General features: G+C 39.8%; 1 protein-coding gene across 1 annotated transcript in view; it reads right to left on the bottom strand.

The window, feature by feature from the left end:
• col13a1 (collagen, type XIII, alpha 1) overlaps nt 1-25,301 on the bottom strand; it is a 57,655-nt gene that overhangs the window by 4,825 nt on the left and 27,529 nt on the right. Inside the window, exons 15-28 of the mRNA XM_077613277.1 lie at nt 24,620-24,646; nt 24,490-24,525; nt 24,336-24,392; nt 24,214-24,237; nt 24,080-24,133; nt 23,195-23,239; nt 21,047-21,088; nt 20,880-20,930; nt 18,541-18,567; nt 17,134-17,220; nt 12,148-12,201; nt 12,031-12,084; nt 10,110-10,145; nt 1,327-1,413 (exon numbers count right to left, since the gene is read on the bottom strand). Of these exons, the coding sequence (XP_077469403.1) occupies nt 1,327-1,413; nt 10,110-10,145; nt 12,031-12,084; nt 12,148-12,201; nt 17,134-17,220; nt 18,541-18,567; nt 20,880-20,930; nt 21,047-21,088; nt 23,195-23,239; nt 24,080-24,133; nt 24,214-24,237; nt 24,336-24,392; nt 24,490-24,525; nt 24,620-24,646 (681 nt within the window). The remainder of the gene's footprint in view (nt 1-1,326; nt 1,414-10,109; nt 10,146-12,030; nt 12,085-12,147; nt 12,202-17,133; nt 17,221-18,540; nt 18,568-20,879; nt 20,931-21,046; nt 21,089-23,194; nt 23,240-24,079; nt 24,134-24,213; nt 24,238-24,335; nt 24,393-24,489; nt 24,526-24,619; nt 24,647-25,301) is intronic.

Raw genomic sequence — 25,301 nt, 5'->3', positions numbered from 1 at the left:
TGTATTTTTTTCTACTACGCTCAAAAGAAAAATTGATTACGTCCTTTTGTAAATTTTTTGAGCAAATTATTGACAATAAAATGTTATTAGAAACAAATCTGAGTTACTATGTGTTAATGTCAAGATTTTTGGCTAAAAACACAAACGCAGATGACACTTTCATAAACCCTTAAGGCAGTGGCTATGAAAATATTTATTTTACAAAATTTCTGCAACGTCACGTGTAGTAGTAAAAACAAAATTCAAACAAGATAGGAAAAAATAAGAACGGAAATAAGAAATAAAGGAAAAGGTCTTTTTTTTATTTGTGGAAGGAGTTCATCCAATTTAACTACATTTTGCACAAACTGTGGTAAGGTTACCTAGAAAAAAATGATGCTCCACGCTTGATATAAAAGATTAAACACTGATTAGTTAATGTTATAAAAGTTCTGACAATAGAGTTGGTGATTTATAATAGAACTTTGTGATGTGTCAGTCGCTATTAGTTATAGAGTTTATAAGAGAATAAAAGATATTTTTGAAAACTCCTTAAATGTAAAATTTATTTTCATATACAGCAGGTTAGTGGAATAAGTCACAGAAGTAAATAAGTGATTATCTACTCAAGAAAGATTGATATAATGTATTTTATGGCACTAATGAATGTTAATGGTAGTTAAATGCAAACTGTGGAGGAAAAGAGAGAGCACCATACCACAGGACAAGGGGCATCCAGCCCATCCAGGCCTGGCAAGCCCGGTTCACCTTTTTCTCCTTTAAAGCCTCGGAAACCCTGTTTGTGAAATTATTTGTTGAAAAACCAGCTTTGTAGCCACCACCGCGGTAATTTAGCATTTATTGTCCGCTGTAGGGGCACTCGGATTCACCCTTCTGTCCATTGTGCAAATTGGTGCAGGTTTACCTTAACATGCAGGCAACCCAGACTGACAGGAACATAATTCATTGAATTGAGAGCATCAGTGTTTTTGATGACACATCTCTTAAAGGGAACCAGATAACCTGATTTGAGAATATGCATGACCGTGTTTTGGGGGTGCTTGTAGCCATATATCTCTGCACATTTATCAACATAAAGGCTCTCAATTAGATTGGGATATATTGACCAAAGATAAATTAGAATGCCTTATAAAGCCAATTAAGGGAGGTTTGTGAACACATACAATTGGATGTTACTCATATGAAGAATTATTCCTATCAGTCATATCCTTAGGGAAAGAAAAGAGACCTGAGGTCGTTTGGAATGATTGAAATGCAGAGCCAAAAAAAATTGTTTAGGGAGACCTTTTCTTTTGGCTCTTAGTTATACACAGATTACTGACATACCAATGGACATGGGGCATCTAATCCAGGTGCGCCTTGGTCTCCCTTATCCCCTTTGGCCCCCCTGTTGCCTTTCTTGCCCCTCTCTCCCTGCAAACAAGTGTATTAAAACAATGACAAACTTTAGTCCTCCTTTGTGGTGAAATTGTTGATTCTGCTTTTGAACCCATCATATGTTTTTATTAATTCAAAATTAGGAATATCTCAATTCAATCACTTGAAGATTGAAGGTTTTTGTTTTCAATTTCTAGAAATTACGGGAAATCATGAAATCAGTGCAGAGGTTAGTTGGCGAGTTAGGAATAGGATATCATAGCCAGAACCAGACTTTGGTGAGCAAACGCGTGTTGTGTTTTTGAGAGAACTGCTTTCAAAATTCAGCACATGTTTATAGTTAATAAAGGGAAATATTTGATTTATTTAATAAAGTGTGCAGTTTGAAAATAATATCAATAAGGCAATGCAATACAGGATAAAAGACTGAAAAGCAGCATAGAAACGATGAGACAAACACACACACAAGTAGAACTGTTCTAGGCAGCGTTGTGATCACAATGTTTTTCATCCAACAGCCAGGCTCTAAGATGATTGGCAAAAAGGTTCAGAGATGGGAGTTTACGTATGGTAACTGATATTGAGTTCTAGGTATGTGAGGCACGAACAGAGAAGGTGCTTTGGCGAAATGAACTTTTTCTGTAGGGAACTACACAGTCAACTCTAGAGTCAGCTCTTGTTGATCTGTAGGAATTTTATTTTACAAATTCTTGCAGTGGAGGAGGAGCTTTGTGATGGAAGATTTTGTAAACTAAGGTGGTATCAGCATATTTAACAGCGTTTGTGTTTATTTTTGTATTTTTTTAAATATCTGACAATGATAGAATGTTTTTGGTTTTCTGTCCAATAGTTTCAGAGCTACCTTATAAACAGTTTCAATTGGTTTTAGATTAGTGTTATCTGGCAGGCCGATGACTAACTTGTTAGGCAATAAGTCATGTGTGATATGATAATTGTGTCAAAAACTGTTTTGCTGACTCAGGAATCAGATTGTTTCCAATGAACCTAAAGTTGGATAAATTGAATGTAATTTTATTCATTGTTTTTTATCTGTCGTTTAAAGACAAGTTTTTCTAAAGTAATCTTTTCTGATCTATTTTTTTTATCACGTAGACATTACTATGATCCTTCACCACATCGCGGCTTCAGTACATTGCATTTTTGAAATATTATTTAAGCATAAAAAAGTTCATAAAAATGTCAAAATTCACGCTGAAACTCGCAAACGGAAGACAGGAGAAGAAAAATGTCAGGGTGCCGCTTCTTCTTCGTTGCTGAAATGGTTCTGACTCAGCGCAGAAGAATAAGTGAAATTTCACCGTAGAAGAAGAATGACGCGGTGGATAATACAAACAGCCCAGAAAAACGTCGTCTTGCCTTTTCTCCAGATTGTATTTTGCATCGCGCACAGAAAGACTACGCTGACCATATTCCGGCATTGTTTGGATTTTGAAGCGCCATGTACAATGCCTCCTAAGCATCATGCGTCGTCTAAGACATCATTAATAAAACTACCGTGCGTTACATCAAGAAGGAAGAAACAAACATTCGGAAGACGGCTACGATTCCCTTTTCCAACAACACCATGTGAGTGGTAACCACTAGGAATGAAATAAAATCATCGTTAAGATGGAGAATGCCCCAGCAGTCTGGATCTTGGACTTTAGGGAAAAGAGGATTCCTCTGGATACCAACATGATTAGAACCAAAGTGACACCAATATCTTAGCTCCTGACAAAGACAATGAAGATGAGCCTCAGCCTCATTCCAGTCCCACCAGTGAGCTTCATGGTTTTATTGCAAGCAAGTGCTGGTTTGAAAAGTTTAAGAAGAGGTATGGTCTACAAGTGTTTCACTGTATCGGGAAGCTTCCTCGGCAGTCCAAGAGGCAGTGAAATGGTACGTCGAGAAAGAGTTCCCTCACTTAATTTAATAGAATGATTGGTTATCTTCCAGAGCAAGTTTTTAACATGGATGAGACTGACCTTTTTTGAAAGAGGATGCCTTTCTGGACATTCTTAGTATTAAAAAATGAACTAAAAGTGCGGATCATTATGTGTGGGAATGCTGCTTCATGGGAAAGCCAGCCAAAATCTACAAGGTCGACGATCCCCATGCTTTAAAAAACAAGAACAAAGCCTTGCTGCCTGCCTACTGGATGAGCAACTGGAAAGCCTGGATAACAAAAGCCCTCACAAAGGATTGGTTCTTAAACTGTTTCATTCCGAATGCGAAGCCGTCCCTTGGTGAAAGGGTGCTGCCCTTCAAAGTCTGAACTGTGCAGAAGGACTTGGACTAAAACTCCCATGTACCAGTTTTATTTTTGTTTTGTTTTGAATCAAGTGGATTCACTGATTACAGTACTTAAAGTATTTAAAAAAATATTTATAGATTATATTTAGATATTAATACATTACAGTCTTTTCATATGGTTATAAAAGTAAAATTTAATAAATACACTTCTTGATAATTGTACTAGTGTACGTGTATTTTTGTATGGGTACGAAAACATGAGGTATGGTAGTAATAACAGGGTGATCCTACTTCGCGTTTTTTAGATTATTGCGGCCATTTCTGGTCTACATTATCTGTGAAATTCCAGGAATTACTACTGTACTATGAGAGGCATGCGGGCATAAAATACAGATACAATATATTATAGTATTAAAATACTTTTAATAAGAATGTTCATCTTGCGCATTCCTTTGCAACCAAATAATTTTAGATTTTTTTTCCTCCTTCATTCATTTTTTGAGTGAGGTGTTCAAGCAGACCTTACTGTGTGGAATTTACACATGTTCTCCCCGGGCTTGCGAGGGTTTTTTCTGGGTACTCCGGTTCCCTCCCACATCCCAAAAACATGAATGGGAGGCTGGGAGAGCATGCAGACTCCACACAGGATGGTCTGAACCCGGCGCGGATTGAACTCTCAATCTAAGAACTGTGAGGGGATGTCCTAATAAGTCATGCACCACATTTTTTTTTACCTTTTTATGATCAAAACCTGCTTCTGTTCTTTTAGCACTTAGAACCTGACGTAATGGACACACAACATGAAAAGGAAACATAGGGATGGAATAACAAGGGACCAATTTTTTTTTCCCCAGTTTAAGGCTAGGAGGTTTACTTTGTAACCATTTACCTTGAAATATTAAAAACATTTTAAAAGCATGCAATGATGGTAGAGGCCATTTGGGGGAGTATGCAAAAGGGTCAAGTGTTTATTTATGAACACTTGCATGGTAAATATACTGTTAAGAAGGAATAGGCAAAAAAGGAAGTGTAAGAGGAGGAATATTAACCCAGGACTTTAATTAGAATGCAGGCGCGGGAGGAGCAGGAGGCCATGGTTTGTGAGAGGGAGAGAAGGCAACCCTTGCGAGAAAAAGAGCCATGGGGCAAGGCGGAGGGAAGGAAAAGGGGGAAAGGAAGACCTGTGGATACAAAGGAAGATAGGACAAGAGTAAAACACCTTCATAGATTAATCTTCAACACCTTCAACTTGCTGGTCACTTGTGATTGAATTGGCAATTCTTTTTTCCATTGTTCTTTATTCTCCAAGTCAATAATGCTCATTTGAATTACATTCTATTTCTCCCTGGAAGTCAGTTGAATGTGTTGAAAAAGCCTATGAAATGTGAATAATTGATTGATGGGAATGGAAATATTAAGAAAATGACAATGTTAATAGGAAGTAACATTATTTTTGAAGTACAGTAAAGCAGTCATCTTATACATGATGGAAAAACACAACCACATTATTTAGCTCATTCAATGTAGAATAAAGGCAAAGGTCAAACTAAAAACACATGTCTCACATAGAGGTCAATAAACATACAAAACACAATTTTAAATATAATTCAGTAAACACTAAGTGTTCAATAACAACTACCAAACGACCAAACAACATTTTTATGTCATTTGACTTTTCCAATTTCAGTGATTCTCTTGCTGTTTGTTTAGCTTTTTGAAATGGGGTGTAATCGTAATTTTTCAACTATGAGGGCCAATTACCTACCGTATTTCTCGCATATAGGCCGGATTTGCAATAAAAAAAAGATGACTGAATCAAGGGTACGTCTTATATGCACACAAATTAGACTTGACATGCGCAAAACTGCAAGGTGACTAAGACGAAACGCCATAATGCTAGACATACAGTCATTTATTTCAAAATAGAGAAAAAATAAACAAATAAAACGCTAAACAAAATGTATTTTGACGTCTATGAATGAAATTTCCCCCCGATGAGTCATCCCCTTATCGTGGTGGTGGGGTTTGTGTGTCCCAGTGATCCTTGGAGTTATGTTGTCTGGGGCCGCAGGGTGGCCGCAAGGTGGCCTGTCGTGGCGGCAATGCCAGAACACGCTGGTGGACACCGGCGGAAAGGGATGCCATCAGGCTGAAAAAAGAGTCCTATTGGGCCCTTTTGGCCCTTCGGACTCCGGAGGCAGGTGACGTGTACTGGGTGGCCAAGTGGCACACGGCTCTGATCATCTCTGAGGCAAAAACCCGGCATGGGAGTTCGGTAAGGCCATGGAGAACGACTTGCGGGTGGCTTAAAGGAAATTTTGGTCCACCATCCGACGTCTCAGAAGTGGGAAGCAGTGCACCATAAACACAGTGGAAAGTGGGGATGGGGCGCTGCTGACCTCGACTCGGGATGTGGTGAATCGGTGGGCCGAATACTCAACTCCACCGACATGCCTTCCTATGAGGAAGCAGTTCCGGGGACTCTGGGTCGGACTTTCGTATATCTGGGGTTGAAGTCACCGAGGTGGTTAAAAAGCTCCTCGGTGGCAAGGCTCCAAGAGTGGATGAGATCCGCCTGGATTTTCTAAAGGCTCTGGATGTTGTGGGGCTGTCTTAGTTGATACACCTTTGCAACATCGCGTGGACATCGGGGACAGTGCCTCTGGATTGGTTCCCCTTTTTAAAAAGGGTGACTGGAGGGTGTGTTCAGATTATCGGTGAATCACCCTCCCCCGTGACCGGACGATTCAACGAAAGACGTTTGTTCGACTGACGTTTGGGCGACGGACAGTTCACCGAAAGGACGTTTGGGCGACCGGACAGTTCGCCGAACGGACGTTTGGGCGACCGAACAGTTCGCCGAACGGACGTTTCGCCGCCACGGGATTCGCGCGCTTGCCCCGCCCCCAGATCGTGTGTGTACATGTTTTTCAACCTCGGCCCACGGGCCATATTTCTGTTATTAGTCTACTGGCTGCCATTGACGGTAGACTAATAACAGAAATAGCATCTGCACCTGTCAACATGAATTGGACGTCTACCGCAGTCAATGGCAGCTTATTGATAATGTGTTTAAGGGGTAGGCAAACTTTTTGACTTGCGGGCCAGAATGGATACTAAAATTTGACAGCTTTTGGACACGCAGTGTAAATTATCAAAGCTGGGGATTGAAATATAAGAAAAAAGACACAATTGAAGGTGAAAACTTATTTTCAAATTTACTTTCAACATTAAGAACATATTATTATTCAACAAAAGAGAGCAGTCTTTAAATTAAGAGTGATAAGGGAAATGAATGAGGTCAAAGAGAGCAGTCTTTAAATTGAGAGTGATGAGCGGTAAGGGAAATGAATGAGGTCAAAGAGAGCAGTCTTTAAATTGAGAGTGATGAGCGGTAAGGGAAATGAATGAGGTCAAAGAGAGCAGTCTTTAAATTGAGAGTGATGAGCGGTAAGGGAAATGAATGAGGTCATTGATTTTTACTATAATTTGGACAACGCCGGCGGCAGGCCGGATTAAAAATCCTAACGGGCCGTAAATGGCGAGTGGGCCGAGGTTGAAAAACATGTACACACACGACCTGGGGGCGGGGCGAGCGCGAATCCCGCGGCGAAACGTCTGTTCGGCGAACTGTCCAGTCGCCCAAACGTCCGTTCGGTGAACTGTCCGGTCGACCAAACGTCCGTTCAGCGAACTGTCCGTCGCCCAAACGTCCGTCGACCAAGCGTCTTTCGGCGAATCCTCCGAGTACCACACTCCCCCCGTTCTATTCAGGGGTACTGGAGAGGAGGGTCCGCCGGGAGGTCGAATCTCGGATTCAGGAGGAGCAGTGTGGTTTTTCCTCCCGGCTGTGGAACAGTTGATCAGCTCTACACCCTCAGCAGGATCCTCGGGGAGGGGGCGCGGCATGGGAGTTCACCCAACCAGTATACATGTGCTTTGTGAACCTGAAGAAGGCGTTCGACCGTGTTCCCCAAGGAGTCTTGTCGGGGGTACTCCGGGAGTATGGGGTTCCGGAACCCCTCTCACGCGGGGTCCGGTCCCTTTATGACCGGTGTCAGAGTCTGGTCCGCATAGCCGGCAGTAAGTTGAATCCGTTTTCAGTTGGGGTTGGACTCCGCCACTATGCCACCGATTCTGTTCATCACTTTTATGGACAGAATATGTAGGCGCAGCTGTGGCGTTGAGGGGGTCCGGTTTGGAAGCCTCAGTATGCCTCCATGCTTTTTGCAGCCGATGTGGTTCTGTTGCCTTCATCAAGCCGTGATCTCCAACTCTCGCTGGAATCATTCTCAACCGAGTGTGAAGCGGTCGGGATGAGAATCAGCATCTCCAAATCTGAGACCGTGGTCCTCTGTCAAAAAAAGTGGCATGCCCTTTCTGGGTATGTGATCAGGTCCTTCCCCAGGTGGAAGAGTTTAAGTATCTTGGGGTCTTGTTCATGATTGAGGAAAAATGGAACAGGAGATCGACAGGCGGATCGGTGCGGCGTTTGCAGTGATGCGGACTCTGCACCGGTCCGTTGTGGTGAAGAAGGAGCTGAGCCAAAAGGTGAGACTCTCTATTTACTGGTCTATCTACATTCCTACCCTCATCTATGGTCACGAGCTGTAAGTCGTGACTGAAAGAACGAGATCCCGGATACAAGCGGCTGAAATGAGTTCCCTCCACAGGATGTCCGAACACTCTCTTAGAGATAAGGTGAGAAGCTCGGTAATGAGGGAAGGCCTCGGAGTAGAGCCGCTGCTCCTCCGGATCCAGAGGGGCCAGGTGAATTGGCTCGGCCATCTGATCATGATGTCCCCTGGACGTCTCCCTCGGGAGGTGTTCTGGGCACGTCCCACCAGGAGGAGGCCACGGGGCCGACCTCAGACACGCTGGGGAGACTATGTCTCCCGGCTGGCCTGGGAACGCCTTGAGATACTCCCAGAAGAGCTGGATGAAGTGGCTGGGGAGAGGGAAGTCTGGGCCTCCCTGCTGAAGCGGGTGCCCCCGCGACCCGAGTTCGGATAAAGCGGAAGAAGATGAGATGAGATTAATGAAATTTAAGAAAAAAACTTATATTGCATAAAACATGAAAAAACTCAGTTACTTGTGCCTTCCATTGTTCGCTCAGGGCACTGCCATCTTACCTTTTACCGGTAGTTAAACGTGCTCTGATGGCCAGACGCAAGTAGCCTTGATAAACGTGTTTGTAGTGTTTACTATGTCACCAGATCACAATATTTGTTAAGGTTCATCGAAGGTCTTGCAGTCAATCATTAAAATATCAGCCTTGATGCCTGCGTAATGTGTATCATCCTAGTATTGTACCCAGAGACTCGGTGAAAATTAGACCGCTACCCCCTTTTGGAATGTGCAATGCTGCATATTTGATTCATACAGTCTCTCAGAAATACCTCGTGCGATGATTTTTCTTAAGATTTTCCCTTCAAAGTAACACATTTGTACTCCCGATTAAAACCATAAATATGGAGGTGAAAATTGCGAATCAGGGGGTGTCTCATACAAGATAAATCATAAAATTCAACAATTTAAGGCAAGTTTAAGGGTACGGCTTATATGCGGAGGCGGTCAATATGCGAGAAAATACGGTACTTCACAAGGGGACAAAATATCTTGGTTGTTCCCACTTTAAAACCACATTTAAAATACATAACAGTAAGTACAAGTATAATTAATAGGGAAATAGGAAATCATTACAAATAATCTATTAATCAAATTAATTAAATGAGAAGTTGCCTTTTGTTTCTACAATTACTTACATTTGCCTTTTCAGAGATAAAATTGTCTTGATTATACGATAAAATAATATGGCCTAAAAATCTGCAGGAAGTTCTTATTGTATCCACACAAAACTGAATGATCCCTGTCCAAAATTGAATTGTATTTTTAATTTATTAAGTTCACACAGGCAGGGAAGGTACTCTCATTATACTGTATCACAGTGCATTGTGTGTATTTTGATCAAGAGCATCTTTATGAATAATGCATGTCAACATGCATTATTCATAAAGTCTCCTAATCAAAGCTGATTAGTGTTTATGTTTTGGATAGTCAGTACTTAACCTACTTGTAATTCTTTGAAGCAGTCACAACTCATTTAAGTGGCTTAAATATTAATCAGACTTGCAAAACTGGACCTTTAAGATGGACATTTAAAAATGCGATAATGTCAAGATAGTAATCCATTTCAAATATGCATTTTCGAGAAGTTTTGTAAAGTTTATACTGTCTCCCAATACAATGAAATATATCTCATGTTTGTGGCAGGGTGGGGGTAGACTGAGAACGCCAAATCTTGTATTTACTTTTTGGTTTACTCTTCACTCGCTGTGATTAATAAAACAACACAAGGAACCACGTACAGTGTTGAAACATTGCTTCAATGATTTAGTGAAACTATTTTCACTCTGTGTTAGTTGAATCTGTGCATTGGTTCCAAAATCTTCATAACCACAAATATATTTATTTCCTACCCGGTTCCCTTTGATTCCTTGTGATCCAACAAGGCCCTAAAGAGAGGGAAAATGAGAACAAAATTATATAGATATAATACGGAGATGTCCAAATAATACCCGTTATTTTATTTTGAAAATTTCCACTGGGCACCTATTGCCCAGAACTCTCTATTTTCAGACAACATTATATCGTAACATTATCTTAAGTTGTTGTGTGTTTGCGTGCATGTGTACGTATTATAAAAAAACGGGTTCTACTTTTGAGGTTGTATTATTATGATGTCTGGGACCAAACCATGTAAGTGATGAGAAAGAGGGAGCGAGATGTGCGGGATAATTGGATGTAATGCTTTTGGTTTTGTTTAGTTCGGTTTTCTGGTGTTGGCTATGGCAGACAATAGCCGTGTTGTGTTCTTTGAGTTCTAAAATAAATACGTAAAAAAACTGACAAAGCTAGTGAACTCAGTAATACCTTGACACACGAGTGCCCCCAAAATTTGAAATATGAATAACATTCCGAGCAAATATTTGCCTTGAGATAGAAGACAATTTTTGAGATACGAGCATACGAGACAGTCAGGTGGCCGCAACTCCCTCGCTTCCACCTCCACTTTTAGCCGGAGTTTTTAAAAGAAACCTCCTCCCGTATTGGTGAGCCAGGTCCGTCACGCATACACCACTCCCATGTTTTTCGATTATTTCGTGCTTAATATCGATTGTCATCATGCCCCTTTTCTTCGAACTACCCTTCATTGCACCTGCTTGCTTTGGACCCAATGTTTTTCCCTTAATTCTGAACTGACTAATGCAAGAAAACTGAAAAAATGCAGCGCTCCGCTCAGTGCTCGTAGATGTTTTTACACGAGGGAGATGCGCCGAGAAAGACCGTGTGCTGTAATCATAACCAGCCTCTCACGTCTCAGCCACCTGGCTGTCTCGTATGCTCGAAAACTCAAAATGTATCTGGTATCTCAAAGCAATTATTTGCTCAAAATTGTACTCGTATCTCAAATTTCTCGTATGTTGGGGCACTCGTATGTCAAGGTAATACTGTATAGCATTGTTTAAAATAAATCTGACATTGTAGGCAGTTACTAATTACTTGAGTATTCTTTTCCGTGAATGTTTTTTTTACTCGCATTTAAGTAAATTTTGGGGATGACTAGTTTCACATTTATTTGAGTAATATTTTGACTTCCAACTTCAGTGAATTTTTTGGCTTTTCTCTCCACCTCTGAGATTGACCAACGAGAGCATCAATAAGAGTGGATTAATACCGTGAGCCGATAGGCTATGCACTGCCACTGCATCGCCCAGCCATTTCTTCACTTCTATCTCGCCAGTCTGCATTCTCTCAAATTTGGGTTAGATATACTTTTTGTCTTTCAGTCATTAAGCCCTAACAATGCTGCCAAAGAGAAAGCTTCCTCTCATGAGGAGAGGATGAGGAAGAAGATGCTGACCAATAGTGAAAAGGTGAAACTTTTGGACATGATAAAAAAACGCAGATGTTAACTTATGCCAAATTTAGCAATTGTGTTGACGGGGTTATGGCCTTGTGCCGGGGAATTTTGCAGGAAAATAAAAAAATTAAGACAGCAACTGCCCATGACCATGATTTGTCAAAAATTAACACTGTCAGCGCCCCAAATAAAAGTGATAATGAATGCATAAGGTACTGTAATTACTGTAAACAGATTAGTAAACTTCGCAATGTGCGAATGTAAATTTAAATACATACTGTCTAGGTCAATTTAAATTTTGTTTTTATTTCATTCTATGGGGAATCTCACTTTGCAGTTTTTCACTTTTCTCTCAGGGGGGCTGTTCAATTTCGTTAACTGCAATACACGAGGGACCATTGTATTTATTATATGTATTATAGTGGCTATAAGATATAATTATCAACATTTTAAGAAAAAGAGAGAAGGTGACTTACAGGAATGCCCTGTGGGCCAATTGGTCCTGGTAGTCCTCCGTCTCCATTTTCACCCTGTAATGACATAAAAGTATGTCTTCTCTGAAATAGAAATCTAAAGTAATATTTGTAACTCACTCTCTCTCCCTTTGGTCCTGCTAGCCCTGCTACTCCTGCTGGTCCAACCAGACCCTTTAAAACATAAGAAAACAATAATTTTAGGGCACGGTATATTGACATACAAATCTCTGATAAGCATGTCAAGAAGCTTTTATAATGAACCAAATGTATTTAGGGGGGAAAAGAAGAAATACAGAGCCATGATTTTTTTTTTCTCCATCCTATTTTTTTTTCCACATGTATCACGTTTCATTTGATCAAACCCATATTAATATCATACTTTTTAATCAAAGATGGTTTTATTTATTCATTCATTCGTTTACCGTACCGCTTATCCTCACAAGGGTCGTGGGGGGTTATAGAGCCTATACCCTCCAACTATGGGCACCGGGTGGGTGAAAAACTTAATTAGAGGCCAGCCAATCGCAGGGCACCAGGAGACAGACAAGCACTTATGCTTAGACTCATACCTAGAGGAAATTTAGAGGGTTCAATGAGCCTACGATGCATGTTTTTTGAATGTTGGAGAAAACCTGAGAACCTGGAAAAAACCTACGCAGCCCCGAGGACAACATGCAAATTCTACAGAGGAAGGTCCAAATTTGGGATTAAACCCTCAATCACAGAACTGTGAGACTGACACACTAACCACTTGACCTCCGCGTGCCCTGATTTGATCTACTAAGGGAAAAAATACAAATCCATCTGACCCTCATCTAATTTTCTGAACCGCTTTGCAAGTGGTGCAGGAGCCTTTCCCAGCTGACTCCGGGGCAGAGGCGGGGGACACCCTGAATCAGTGGCCAGCCGATCGCAGGGCACAAGGAGACAGACAACCATGCACACTCATACCCATACCTAGGGGCAATTTAGAGTGTCCAATAAGCCTACCGTGCATGTTTTTGGAATGTGGGAGGAAACTGGAGTTACCGGAGGAAACCCTCGGAGGCCCGGGGAGAACATGCAAACTCCCCACAGATGGACATGGCCTGGATTTGAACCCAGGACCCCAGAGCTGTGAGGCCGACGCGCTAACCACTCGCGGCACCGGGCAGCCCATCCATCTGACCCTATGTATCAAAATAATTGACCCTTAACCTAATAGTCAGCTCTGCCACTTTTGTAGTAATAAATGAAATCAAACATGAGCAATAATCGATATTTGATACCACTGTGGATGTATTTTTTGGCAGTTTTCTTTGCAGAATTGTTTAAATTCTGGCATATTGATGAGTTTTCTAATTGCCTATTAAGGTCACACAACTGCATCTCATTTTGAATTTAAATCCAGACCTTGACTTGGCCACTCAAGACTTTCTTTTTGTTCTTTTTTATCTATTCTGAGGTGAACTTTCTGGTGAATTTAAAAACAGTATCCTGCTTTACTGGTGTGATAATGTTCATTTTATGCTATGTCATTTCTACACTAGATTTAACAGGCAGCACATCTTTAAAAACTTTAATTTTTGTCTCCTCAGGTCAGAGAACATTTCTCCAAAAGACTTGAGGATTCCCAAGATGTGTTTTGGAAACTGTGAGGCAACCCTTTCAGTTCATCCCATGGATTCCATTTTTGGGGAGTGTTTTATATTGGAGTTGTGAGCACCGACCTTAACTGATGCCCTCGAGATCTGCAGTTCTTTGAATGTTTTTCCAGGTTATTTTGTGATCTCCTGCAACCCTAACCCCCTAACCCTAACCCTCATCACACTCTTGGATTAATACATATCTGTTTGTCACAGTTCCCAGTTCTCCCCATTTGTGGATAATGGCTCAGACAGTGGTTCGCTGGAGCCCCACTTCCTAGCAAATGCTATCCAAACTTTTCCAGACTACCATATTTACTCGCATATAAGCCGCACCCTGAAAATTACATATTTCACCTCCATATTCATCGTTTTACTATGGAGTACAAATGTGTTACTTTGAAAGGAAAATCTTAAGAAAAATCATCAAAAATGGTATTTCTGAGATATTGTATGAATCAAAAGCACATTATTAAGGTGTTTGTAAATGCAAAATATCAAATTATTCAATTTGAAAAAGGAAATAAATCTTCATGAGAACCTGATGCTTTCTAATTACAGAAATTACAATTGTCTTACCAGAAGTTTTAGGTGTTGTGGCAGCCATGTTGCTTCTAATGTCAAAATATCTCAATTGTTTCGATGGTTCATAGGTTCAATAGTTGTCACTTTCTAACAAGAAATACAACGAAAAAAAATCTAAGTGGAATTTTGTTATATTTCAAAATCAGACTCTCGTCTGGCCAGTCAGAGCACGTTTAACTAGGTTGTGATGGCACCGCCCTAGGTAAGATGACTGTGCCCCGAGCGAGCAGTGATGGGAACTTGAGTTTTTTTCACGTTTGATGTAAGATACGTACGTTTTTTTTTCTCTTGAATTTCATTCATTCATTAGTTTTATCTGTTTATCTTTTCTCCATTTTGAAATATATGAAAGTATCGGCCGCATTCGTTTGCACCATGATGTCATTTTCTCGTGACGTCAATGTGTCACGGCGTCGTCAACTTGCAATTTTTTCGCACATCATGTTTTTATGCGCATATAAGCTGTACCCTCGATTCAGTCATCAATTTTTTTTCCGACAAAAGCGGCTTATATGCGAGTAAATATGGTAATTTCAATTTTCAAATAATATATTAATTTCATAATATATGGATTGTGACATTATACATTTCTCTTGGGATTTTGTAGCCTATGTTACTTTGTCTAACATACTCTATATAAGTGAATTATTGAGTAAACAAAAGGGATATCTACTATTGTGGTTTGAGGTAAAGAGGTCTGGTTGTGACCAGTTAAATGTGACTCAGCTATGCCAAACCTGTAGTTGGGAACACCTTTTTGCATTACAACACAGGAGGCAATTACTTTTTCACACAGGGCCAAATAAGGTTGTAATACAACCCGTTCATTAGATAAACTTATCATTTAGAGACTGTGCTTTACGTTTCCTAGCATGTGTCATTATGATATTAAAATTGGTTTGATGAACTGACATGTGACATATTGTAAAAAATACAAAAAACAAGAAGTGGGCAAGTTGTTTCTGGGAAAATATTTACAAAAGCTTGTTGAACTGCTGTCCCGACTGTAAAAAGGTAAAGAAAGAGAATAAGAATAAGAATCACATGTCAGCAGTTCCTGAATAGGAGTCAAAATTCAAGAGTAAAAACATCAGTCATTCCATAGGCAGTTGTATTGGATGGAAGTTGTAGAAGCAGAATTGCATAACACCTCAACATGCAGCATCGGGCATCTCCACGTGCTCATCCTTTCTAAAGTGTCATTCTTTCAATTTTGCTGGTTTAACAATTGTGCGAATTAATCTTGAGTCGGAATCTACATTGACAGACACTCAATTCTGAAGCAAGAGTGGAAAATATTTGACAGTAAGCACTAAAATATAAGCATATGCAGAGTGAATTCTTTAAAAGGCAAACTTTTCGGACAGACATTACAAATCATAATGTCACTGACTTGCACAGAAATCTGTAGTTTTTTTCATCATGTTGTGAGTAATTGTATTACTTTCCCTCTTTTCCCTTTGTATGAGCTCATGAAATAAATGTAAATCACAATCACACCAGGGTAGAATACAAAATATAATATAAATATTAATTGTTGTGGCCTTTTAACCCCAAAAAACATCAAAAGGAACATTGTGCTATTTTAGTTTTATTGACTACTACTTTATTTTTTTGACCATTTAAATGTTTTTATTAAGTCCATACTGAACAGTAAAGAGATGACACTTTGATACAATGTAAAGTTTGCAGCTTATATGTGAGTAATTTCAATTTTCATATAATATATTAATTTTCATAACCATATAACCTCACTGTAGAGTGTAGAGGTTGGACATTAGAAATGTATTGTATCTTACAAATCATTCAAAACACAGCAATCCATGTGTGAAATGATGCCAACCAAAATAAGTACGTATATCCCAAATGAAAATGTAAAATTTGGGCCCATAATTTCAACATTTTGTTGGGTGTTCCCCACCTGGTGCCGGTAGTTAGTTGGGATGAGCTTCAGCATCCCCTACGAACCTTGTGAGGATAATGAATGAATGAGCAAATGAATGAAGGCATAGCCAAGCTCTACAGTGACTACTCAACATTGTATCAAAGTGTCAACCCAAGTATGAACAGTCCTTGTTTTCACTAAAGCTCTGTCAGCTAAGTCTGACATGACACAAGCGCAAAAGGGAGTAAAGCATGCCTGACAGACAAGACAAGCAGACATGGCAAACATTAAAGCGAGCAAGCAAGGAATGGGAGAGGTAAGAAAGAAAGGGGCCGAAGTATGACTTTTGCAGCACTCACCACTGGACCTGGTCTGCCGTCTAACCCATGAGCCCCCTGCATAGCGTTGTACACGGTTAGAGAGCAGAGGTGTTGGGGAACATGGGGGGTGGGGTGGGTCAGATGGTGGAGGTGGTTGGCATAAGTGAAGCTATGACTCAAGTGACTTCAACAATACATTCAGAATGTGACAAATAAAAGTGTAATGGGAGTTAAGTAAGCGTGGTGGTAGTGCTTATAGGAGTTTTACTTACATGTATTAAATTTGTATCATGTATTTCCTAATAAAATGTTTCTGACCATAATAATTCCCCAAGTTACATTCAGAATACATAATACAACAAACAGAGCTTCATAATGAATTCTAGTAATATTTTTTAACAATAAGAAATAAAAACCTTAGGTGGCAACCTTGTAGTCTACATTGTGAGATAATGTAGTCGAATTGAAGTCTGTGAGTGCACTTGTTGTAATCATAGCTGGTGTTTTAAATATTATTTAAATACTGTACAAGGTTTAATTCTCAATAATGTAAAAAGAAACACTTGATACTACAAATCCAAAAGTAAAAGTAATGATGTGTAAATTATTAATGGTTAAAAGATGAGTTAACAACTTTCACTCCAACCTCTACTCAATGAAATGTCGAAAAATCTTATTGAGCACTCACTGGCAGTCCAAGATGACCTCTGTCTCCCTTGTCACCCTTCTGAGCTGTTGCTCCCTTTTCTCCCCTGATCCCGAGCCCTGGCTCTCCCTGCAAGACCAGGAAACAAATCATAATCGTAAAGGTTTAGTAAGTTTCCTTCACTCTAAAATCTGCACCCTTCAAAAACTGGTGCAATTGAACTTTCATCCAGGGGCCAAACCTCTTTCCACTTGTTTGTGATAGAGCCGACGGCGCGAAGGGAAGAGAGACTTTTAGACTGTTAAAAACAGCGCGTCCAGAAGTACTATCTATATCCCAAATATATCTTTTTTTGACATTTTTGGATTGTTTTTATCATTTCATTTTATTTCATTTTATCATTTTTATTCATCATCCGGGTCTATGAGAAGCTGAGCATTGTCACATGTAAAAGTGTATAATATTGGCATGTGTTCCACAGTCCTCAAAAATAAAATGATGAGTGTTCTGATTTTGAATAAAAGATGCGAGAAACACACAAACATGATACTGTTTATGATAATGTGTATCTATATGTAGGTTCTTAGATATCTTTTGGTTTGGAGACTGAATGTCTGTGGAATTCATGCTTTTACATAACTAATTCAGTTACCCCAGTAGGGGGGCCCAAAAGGAGATGGAATGGTTGCTCTGTTTCTGGGTATTGTGATGAGCAAGAGAAGTTTACACCTTTTCTTCTCAACTCATCTCCTTGGAACAGGACATGACTTCAGTTTCACCCACTTGTTCATTTGGATATAGTCTTAAAAGTGGACGTGCCTTAAGACCATGGCCCTCTCTGCAACCTGAACGCCACTGAAGGGTGGAAGGAGAGGGGGGCCCAGACTGGTCTGTATTCGTCCAAATCTTCTTTCTGTATGTGTTTTGACTTGTGTTATTATTCTATGTTCTGTTTTCACTTTGTGTTATTGTCTTGGAATCAAGTTTGTACCTTCTTCTGTCCACTTGAGAGAATTAAATAATTTGCGAATAGAAGCCGGCCTAAGCTATTCATCACAGCATACACACAAAATAGCTCTCTTCTACAGGTGCTAGGGTCTTTTTTGTGCAGTTTGGGGAAAAGTATCGATTCACTAAATTTTGGAAACTCTACGTAGGAAAAAAGGGAGTAAAATGTAGTTTTCACAAATTGGAGGTGGCACTGCAGAACCATTTTTTTGTACAATTTTCTCCAATCCACCAACACTTGTAAATTTTCACCAAGATCTATCGATTAGCCAAATCCGGTCAACATTTAATAATGTTAAGTGCTCCAAAAATTGATTTAGTTTGCAATTAGTGATAATTTTATCCTAAGAAGAACAATCGAGTGTGCTCGGGCCCTAACTAGAATAATAATAGAGCTTTTCGCACTGAAGCGTGCTTGGGTCCAAGTAAAAGTTACTGCACCTTTGGTCCTGAAGGCCCTTGTGATCCCTAAAAATGACAAAAAACAATTATGAATAATTTCATCTGTAGTCACAGTCATACTATACTGTATACAGTTGTACCTTTACTTACAAATGCCTCTATGTACGAAATGTTCAGGTTACGAAAACTTTTGAGATGCAAATGAATGCCTCAAGATACGAAAACAAGATCCAAGTTACGATAATGTCAATATATTTCCTGTATTTGTTATTTTAATTGTCGCAGATGCATTGCTTCTTGCTTGACAATTTCACCCCACTCTACTGGGCTCTCATTGGCTTTTTCTCACAACAACAACTCTCCATCCTCGCTTTGAGGAAGCTGTGGCCGAGTGCCTTCGGCCGAGTGCCTTCGACAGTCAAGCCTCAAACTGAACTGCAGCCTGCGGTGAGCAAAATTGTGTCATGTAGGCAGGTGATGGAGACAGTGGCCAGTAAGAAGGACATTGATGAGTTGGTCGAGGGGCACCAAAACGAACTCTCAATGGAGCCGGAGTTAATGCAACGCTCGGCAATATATGAATAATTCAATGAGAAGGAGGGTAAGGAGGAAGCAGCCACTCTTTCAACAGCACAAATTAGAAAAAAAGGAGAAATTTTACGAACTTTCTGACACATTTGTTAGTGCGGGTAATCCAGTAACTGATGTGGTCAGCGGTTTATCCGGTCTCCAACTGCTCACTGTCTAAATGTGCTTGGACACTTAACCCAAAATTGTCTACAAATGTTCAATGTAAATGTATGTATTATTGAGATAATGTGAGCCACTCTAAAGCATGTTGGGCACTGAAACTAGAGGTAAGATCTTGAGCCCGAACCCAAAACAAAATTCGGTTCGGGTTGGGCCTAAAATGCTAATCATTACTTCGGGTTCGGCATGCTCTGCGCATATCACGTGAACGCCGCAAGAAGTTAAGGATAAACTAAACACGCACCGGTACCCGTAAGAGTGAATTTTGGAAAATCTTCAAATTGATTGTTGAATATGCTAGAGAAACTTGCGTTGGCTTCGCTGAATGTAGCCAATGTGGCACTTTGCTCTCAAACAAGAACAAAAACACTGGCACCTCGACGCTGAGCAGGCGTTTGAACAGTTGAAATCGTCAAACATCTATATTATCATATGAAAGATGTAAATGTTTATACACTTGTTTAACTTAGATTCCATTACAAAAGACAGGCTTTAATCTGATATCATGAATCGACTCGGGTCAGGATTCCTCAGTTCCTCCTACATCTTCTCACACATCCTTGCGACCAATCCACTACGTGTCCACAAATCGCGGGTGCTCCGTCTGTTGTCAATGCCACACATTTTTCCTAAGGCAGCCCCATCTCATTTACACATCTGGATACCTATTCATACAGATTATGTCCTGTTGTTGTGCCATGCATAGGTCATCATGCCAAAAGCTCTTCTGTTTTGCTCAGACTGAATTCCACTCCCCAGATGAAAATTGACAGATGGGCAATGTCAGTTGTGTCAGTTCTCTCATCTGCAGCAATGGAAATCTGCTATGAAATATTTTCTGTTTGCCACAAGCTGTTCTTTAAGATTGGTGGTAAGTTGGTCTACATGTTCAGCAACCGTGTTTCTGCTCAGGCTGATATCTGAAAATAGTTGCCTTTTGTTTGGGCACACTGCGTCACAAACATTCAGCATAACGTTTTTATTTTTACCAATTCCCTCTCTGTAAATGGCTGGGCCTATTTGTGGCCTCTTCTGGCACAATAAAACTGGCCATGACAGCATTCTCACTTTGTAAAAGGGCTTTTGAGAACAGAGCGTGCTGGGCTTTAAGACCTCATTTTAATTCCTCCACTTTATTTACGCTTTCCTCCATGTCCATATTCTTTTTTTCTCTGTTTTTCTTAGTTCTTCTTAGATTATATTCTTTAATGACTGCCACACTTTCTCCACACAGAAATACACAAGTTTGCCTTTTACCTCTGTGAACATGTACTGCGCCTCCCGCCCGGCTTGAAACCCCCTGTGCTGCACATCCATCTTCCATTTAGCCATTTTTTTAGGGAGGGGGATAGTTGGCATCTGCTTTGACTGCCGAGCTGATCAATAATGAGACCAATGCCCGCTTGCTGTGCTACTATTGCATTGTGGGTAATGTAGTATTGGCACATGCAAAACACCAGGGGGAGGCTGTGCCTAGTGAGCCGGGACTAATACCAAATATCATCACAGGGCCATAGATAATTCATTCTCGGGCTGGATCTGGCCCATGAGCCTTGACTTTGACATATGTGATCTATGACATCAATATCAATATCATTTATAGTTTGTTCAATTTGAAATTGTCTTACTACTGGGCCAACTGGTCCTGCTGGCCCTGGGGGACCTGGAGTACCATAGAGCTAAAAACAAAGAAAAACAACAATGTCAAATTGCGTTTGTGGGAAGTTAGGATCAATTTAAAAGCTTTCTTTCAGAAAACTATTGTCATACAATACTTTGCTCAAACCTAACATACCATCTCTGACCTTCCTCCTTCCCCAGGTTCACCTTTTGTGCCCTGACAGGAAATAAAGACACAGATACAGAAGATAAAATATATATTGTATGTGATACAGCATATACATAGTGAATCCAGAAACAAATGACACACACTATGATAGTAAACCGCACTGCAGAAAAATCAAGGTGCCTGGTAATTCAAATCGATCAGGAACCCCAATAGTTCTTTGTTCACCGGAAGGACTATCTAAACCTGCTGCGGTGTGATAGATCTGATGAGAATGACTCTTCCTTTGAAGTCAGAGTTTGATTAATTTATCAATGTATTGTATGAAGACCTGTCGAGTAATCAATTGTAGCAGCAAATGCCCATGGCTCTGCATCCAACAAAGTGGAGACAGAGAGATAGAGGTGATCACTTTCAGTATAATCACAGACATCAAAATTTTCTATTACTAATGAATCTTAAAAGTAGAACAGTTTTTACTACAGCAAGGTCTTTTTCTTTTGGCGAACAACTTTAATATTTTTTTTACTTATTAGGTTTCTCCGGCTTCAACTTTAGGCAATGTAAGGTCTGTTTGAACACAAAACTGCTTTTCGCGTAATATTAGGAGTTTTAAGTTATATTGGGAGGAAAAAGTTATAAAATTATGATATTCAAATTATAGTGGTACCTGGACTTACAAACGCTTCCACATACCACATTTTCATGTTACGAAAGCCTTTGATATGAAAATTAGTGTTCCAATACACGAACAGAAGATCCAAGTTACAAAATCCCCGGATGGTTAAATACATTTCCTGTATCCGTTATTTCATTTTGAAATCTCCCTACACTTCACTGGCCTACCAGCTGTCTAAAAACAGAGTTCTAACAAGTTTTTTTTTCTTTTTTTTGAGTATGGTTAAAGGAACTTTGTTCTTTATTTAAAATTACTGGTGCGAATAAAATGAATAGGTCTGTTATTCATCCATGACTGATATTGCAAGGTGATGCAGCCGTAACCCACCTACCATCAGGATATTGAAGCAGGAGGAAGCATTAAAAACAACAACCATTTGAGATGGCCTCTATGTACTGAACGATGAGGCAGAGAGACTATTACTCTTTTGGAGTTCTATTTAACGCTTAGTTGTTTTAAATAAATAACTTCAAATTGTTTAGATGTGTTTTTATGTGCATGTGTTTGTGTGCTTTGTTGCCTGACATTTGCTTCCTCCTTACACATAAATCTGCACGAATAGGAAATGTTTTTGCATATTTGTTATTCATTTCAATACATTAATAAATAATGTTCTTATAATTTTATCTCATTTGTGTGCATTTGTCACATTTTTCATAGATATTTTGGACTTTTGGGACTATTAGCACCATATTGATGGATGTACTTTAAGTATTTTTTTTGTTTCAGACAAACATGTTAAATGTTAATAAAGTTAGGCTCCATTGCTGTTCTATATTCTGTTTCTTGTCTTTAATTTTAGGATACAATATTATGCAAAGGTGTACATAGATTATAGTAATACCTTGACATACGAGTGCCCCAACATACAATTTGACATACGAGAAAAATTCCGAGCAAATATTTGCATTGAGATTATAGACGAGCATACAAAACAGATAGGTAAGATTAAAACTTTTTTTTAAAAAGTGTATATGTACGGGAATCTAAGTTAATTTATAAGTTAAATTTAAAGTTTACGTTATGTTACGAGTGCATCCGTCAAGTCTCTCTCTCTCTCTCTCTCTCTCTCTCTCTCTCTCTCGCTCTCTCTCTCTCTCTCTCTCACTCTCTCTCTCTCTCTCTCTGTCAGAGACAGTCTCTGTCTCTCTGTCTCTCTGTCTCTCTGTCTCTCTGTCTCTCTCCCTCTCTCCCTCTCCCTCTCCCCATCCCCCCTCCTCTCTCTCTCCCTCTCCCTCTCCCTCTCCCTCTCTCCGTTGTACTGAATAATGTCTCATTTTAGTATTAAATATAATAACCACTAGTTATTTGTTACTGTTAGTAAATGGTGAATTACAACCAATAAAAATGTTTTCCACTGAAATAACCTGTTTTTTGGTGTTTTTTTCAGAGGATGGGAACATTTAATTCTTCCAATTGGGGGGCGCAATAGAACATATTTTAGAAGCACTGCATTAAGGTAACATGAGTTGTCTTACCTTCTCTCCATCAAAACCAGGGGGACCTGTGAGGCCAACTTCACCCTAATGGTAAAATTATATAGCTATCAACAAGAAAGCACAAGACTGGACAAACCAGACATAGAGATTGAAACATTTACACCCCAATTGAAAGTGTAATTTCATTACATACTTTCTTTAAGTTTATCACGAGACAACCACCAAAAAATGTATGTAATTCGTAATTTCTTTTTGTTAAAAAAATCTGCTCTTCAGTTGATAATGGATAATCTTATTTATTCATTCATTCATTTTTTTGACTGCTTATTCTCAAAAGGATTGCAGGGGGTGTGGAGCCTATCCCAACTACAGGAACCAGGCGGGGAAAACCTTGAACCGGTGGACAGCCAATGTAGTGTTCAACCAGCCTACCATGCATTTTTGGGGTGTGGGAGGAAAGAGTACTCAGAGAAAACTCATTCAAGCCCAGGGAGAACATGTAAACTTCACACTGTGAGGACCAACCTGGGATCGAACACTCGAACCCACAACAGTGAGGCCGACGCGCTAACCACCGGGCCATCTATAAAATTATTTTAAATGTTTTATGGTTGTGTGCGAAATCACAAACTCTGATCTCTCGTTTTCTGAACCGCTTTATCCTCATTAAGGTCGCAGGGGGTGCTGGAGCCTACCATTCATGTTTTTTGGAATGTGGGAGGAAACCGGAGTACCCGGAGGAAAGCCATGCAGGCCCGGGGAGAACATGCAAACTCCAAACAGGTGGACCGACCTGGATTTGAACCCAGGACCCCAGAGCTGTGAGGGCGACGTGCTAACCACCCGTATTAAAAACAAATAATAATATTTACAAAAACAATAATAATTTCCTGTATGTTTCCAATATGTAATTATTTTTTTTACTTTAGTTCCAGTGTGTCCAGGGGGCCCAGGAGGTCCAGGTAATCCAGGCGGGCCCTAAGGGTTGGTTAGGAGAAGTCATTTATCTAATCATAATTTATGCTTATATTTGTTGATAATTTACAATAAAATCTTACCATCAGATGTATGTTGCGAATATCCTGTAAGGCAGATTTTAGTTACAAATATTTTTAAAGGATATTTTAGTATATAATGTTTTAGTATATTGGACAAATGAAATGAAATCATTGGAACATACATTTTCATTATTGGGGATTTCATCTGTTCCTGGTCCACCAGTCGGACCTGGAGGGCCCTATTACGTAATATACATTTTATCTCGTTCTTGACGTATTGATCAATTAAGTATATTTTAAAGGAGAAATTGCATTGTGCTGGAACGCAATACTTACTCTTGGTCCAGCTGGGCCTTCAGGGCCTGTCTTCCCCTAGGAGGTGATTAGCATGATGAAAATTAAATCAATTTGATACCTTATCTCCTTTTCAAAGTTTAAGCACCTTAAAAAACAATAATGTTCTCACCTGGTTTCCCTGGCCACCCTTGTCACCCTGTAATAGATTTTCAGTGCATTTTAATTACCACTTTAAGTCACACCTAAGTACAGTGACACCACTACTTACGAACATCTTTAGATACAACAAATATTCAGGTTACGAAAGTGCTCAATGGGAACATTTTGTCTCACGGCACACACACAGACAAAAATGATGTTACAAAACGCAAGTCTTAAAAAAAACAAACATCCAAATTAAATGATCTTGTAGCGTCCTTTATTGATTATTTTGAAATTTCCATGATAGAGTTGCTCTCCCTTTGGCCGCTGGCCTCCCTTCCTAGGAGGGAGCTGCACCCCAATGATGCTTTTTATCTGCTTTCGATTCTTGTTCGTGATTGGATTGGAACTTTATTTCATCCCTATATTCGAGAAATTTCCTTGGTTACAGTAGCAAGCACAGACCAAGCCACGCAACTAATGGAGTTCTAATACAGTGTTTTGTGAGTTTTCCCAGTTATTTTAAAGCAAGTTTATTCTTTATTTTTCAACATGGGCCCAAGGAAGTTACATTCTTTTGAATTCATAATTTTAAATTGCTGTGATTGGCTGGAGACCAGTTCAGCCTACTGCCTGTAGTTGGCTGGGAAAGGCTACAGCACCCACCCACCCCCTTGTGCGGATAAGCGATACAGGGTAAGAATGAATGA

Source organism: Stigmatopora argus, chromosome 11 (assembly GCF_051989625.1).
Source record: "Stigmatopora argus isolate UIUO_Sarg chromosome 11, RoL_Sarg_1.0, whole genome shotgun sequence".
Taxonomy (NCBI): domain Eukaryota; kingdom Metazoa; phylum Chordata; class Actinopteri; order Syngnathiformes; family Syngnathidae; genus Stigmatopora; species Stigmatopora argus.
This window is presented reverse-complemented; position numbering and strand designations above follow the sequence as displayed.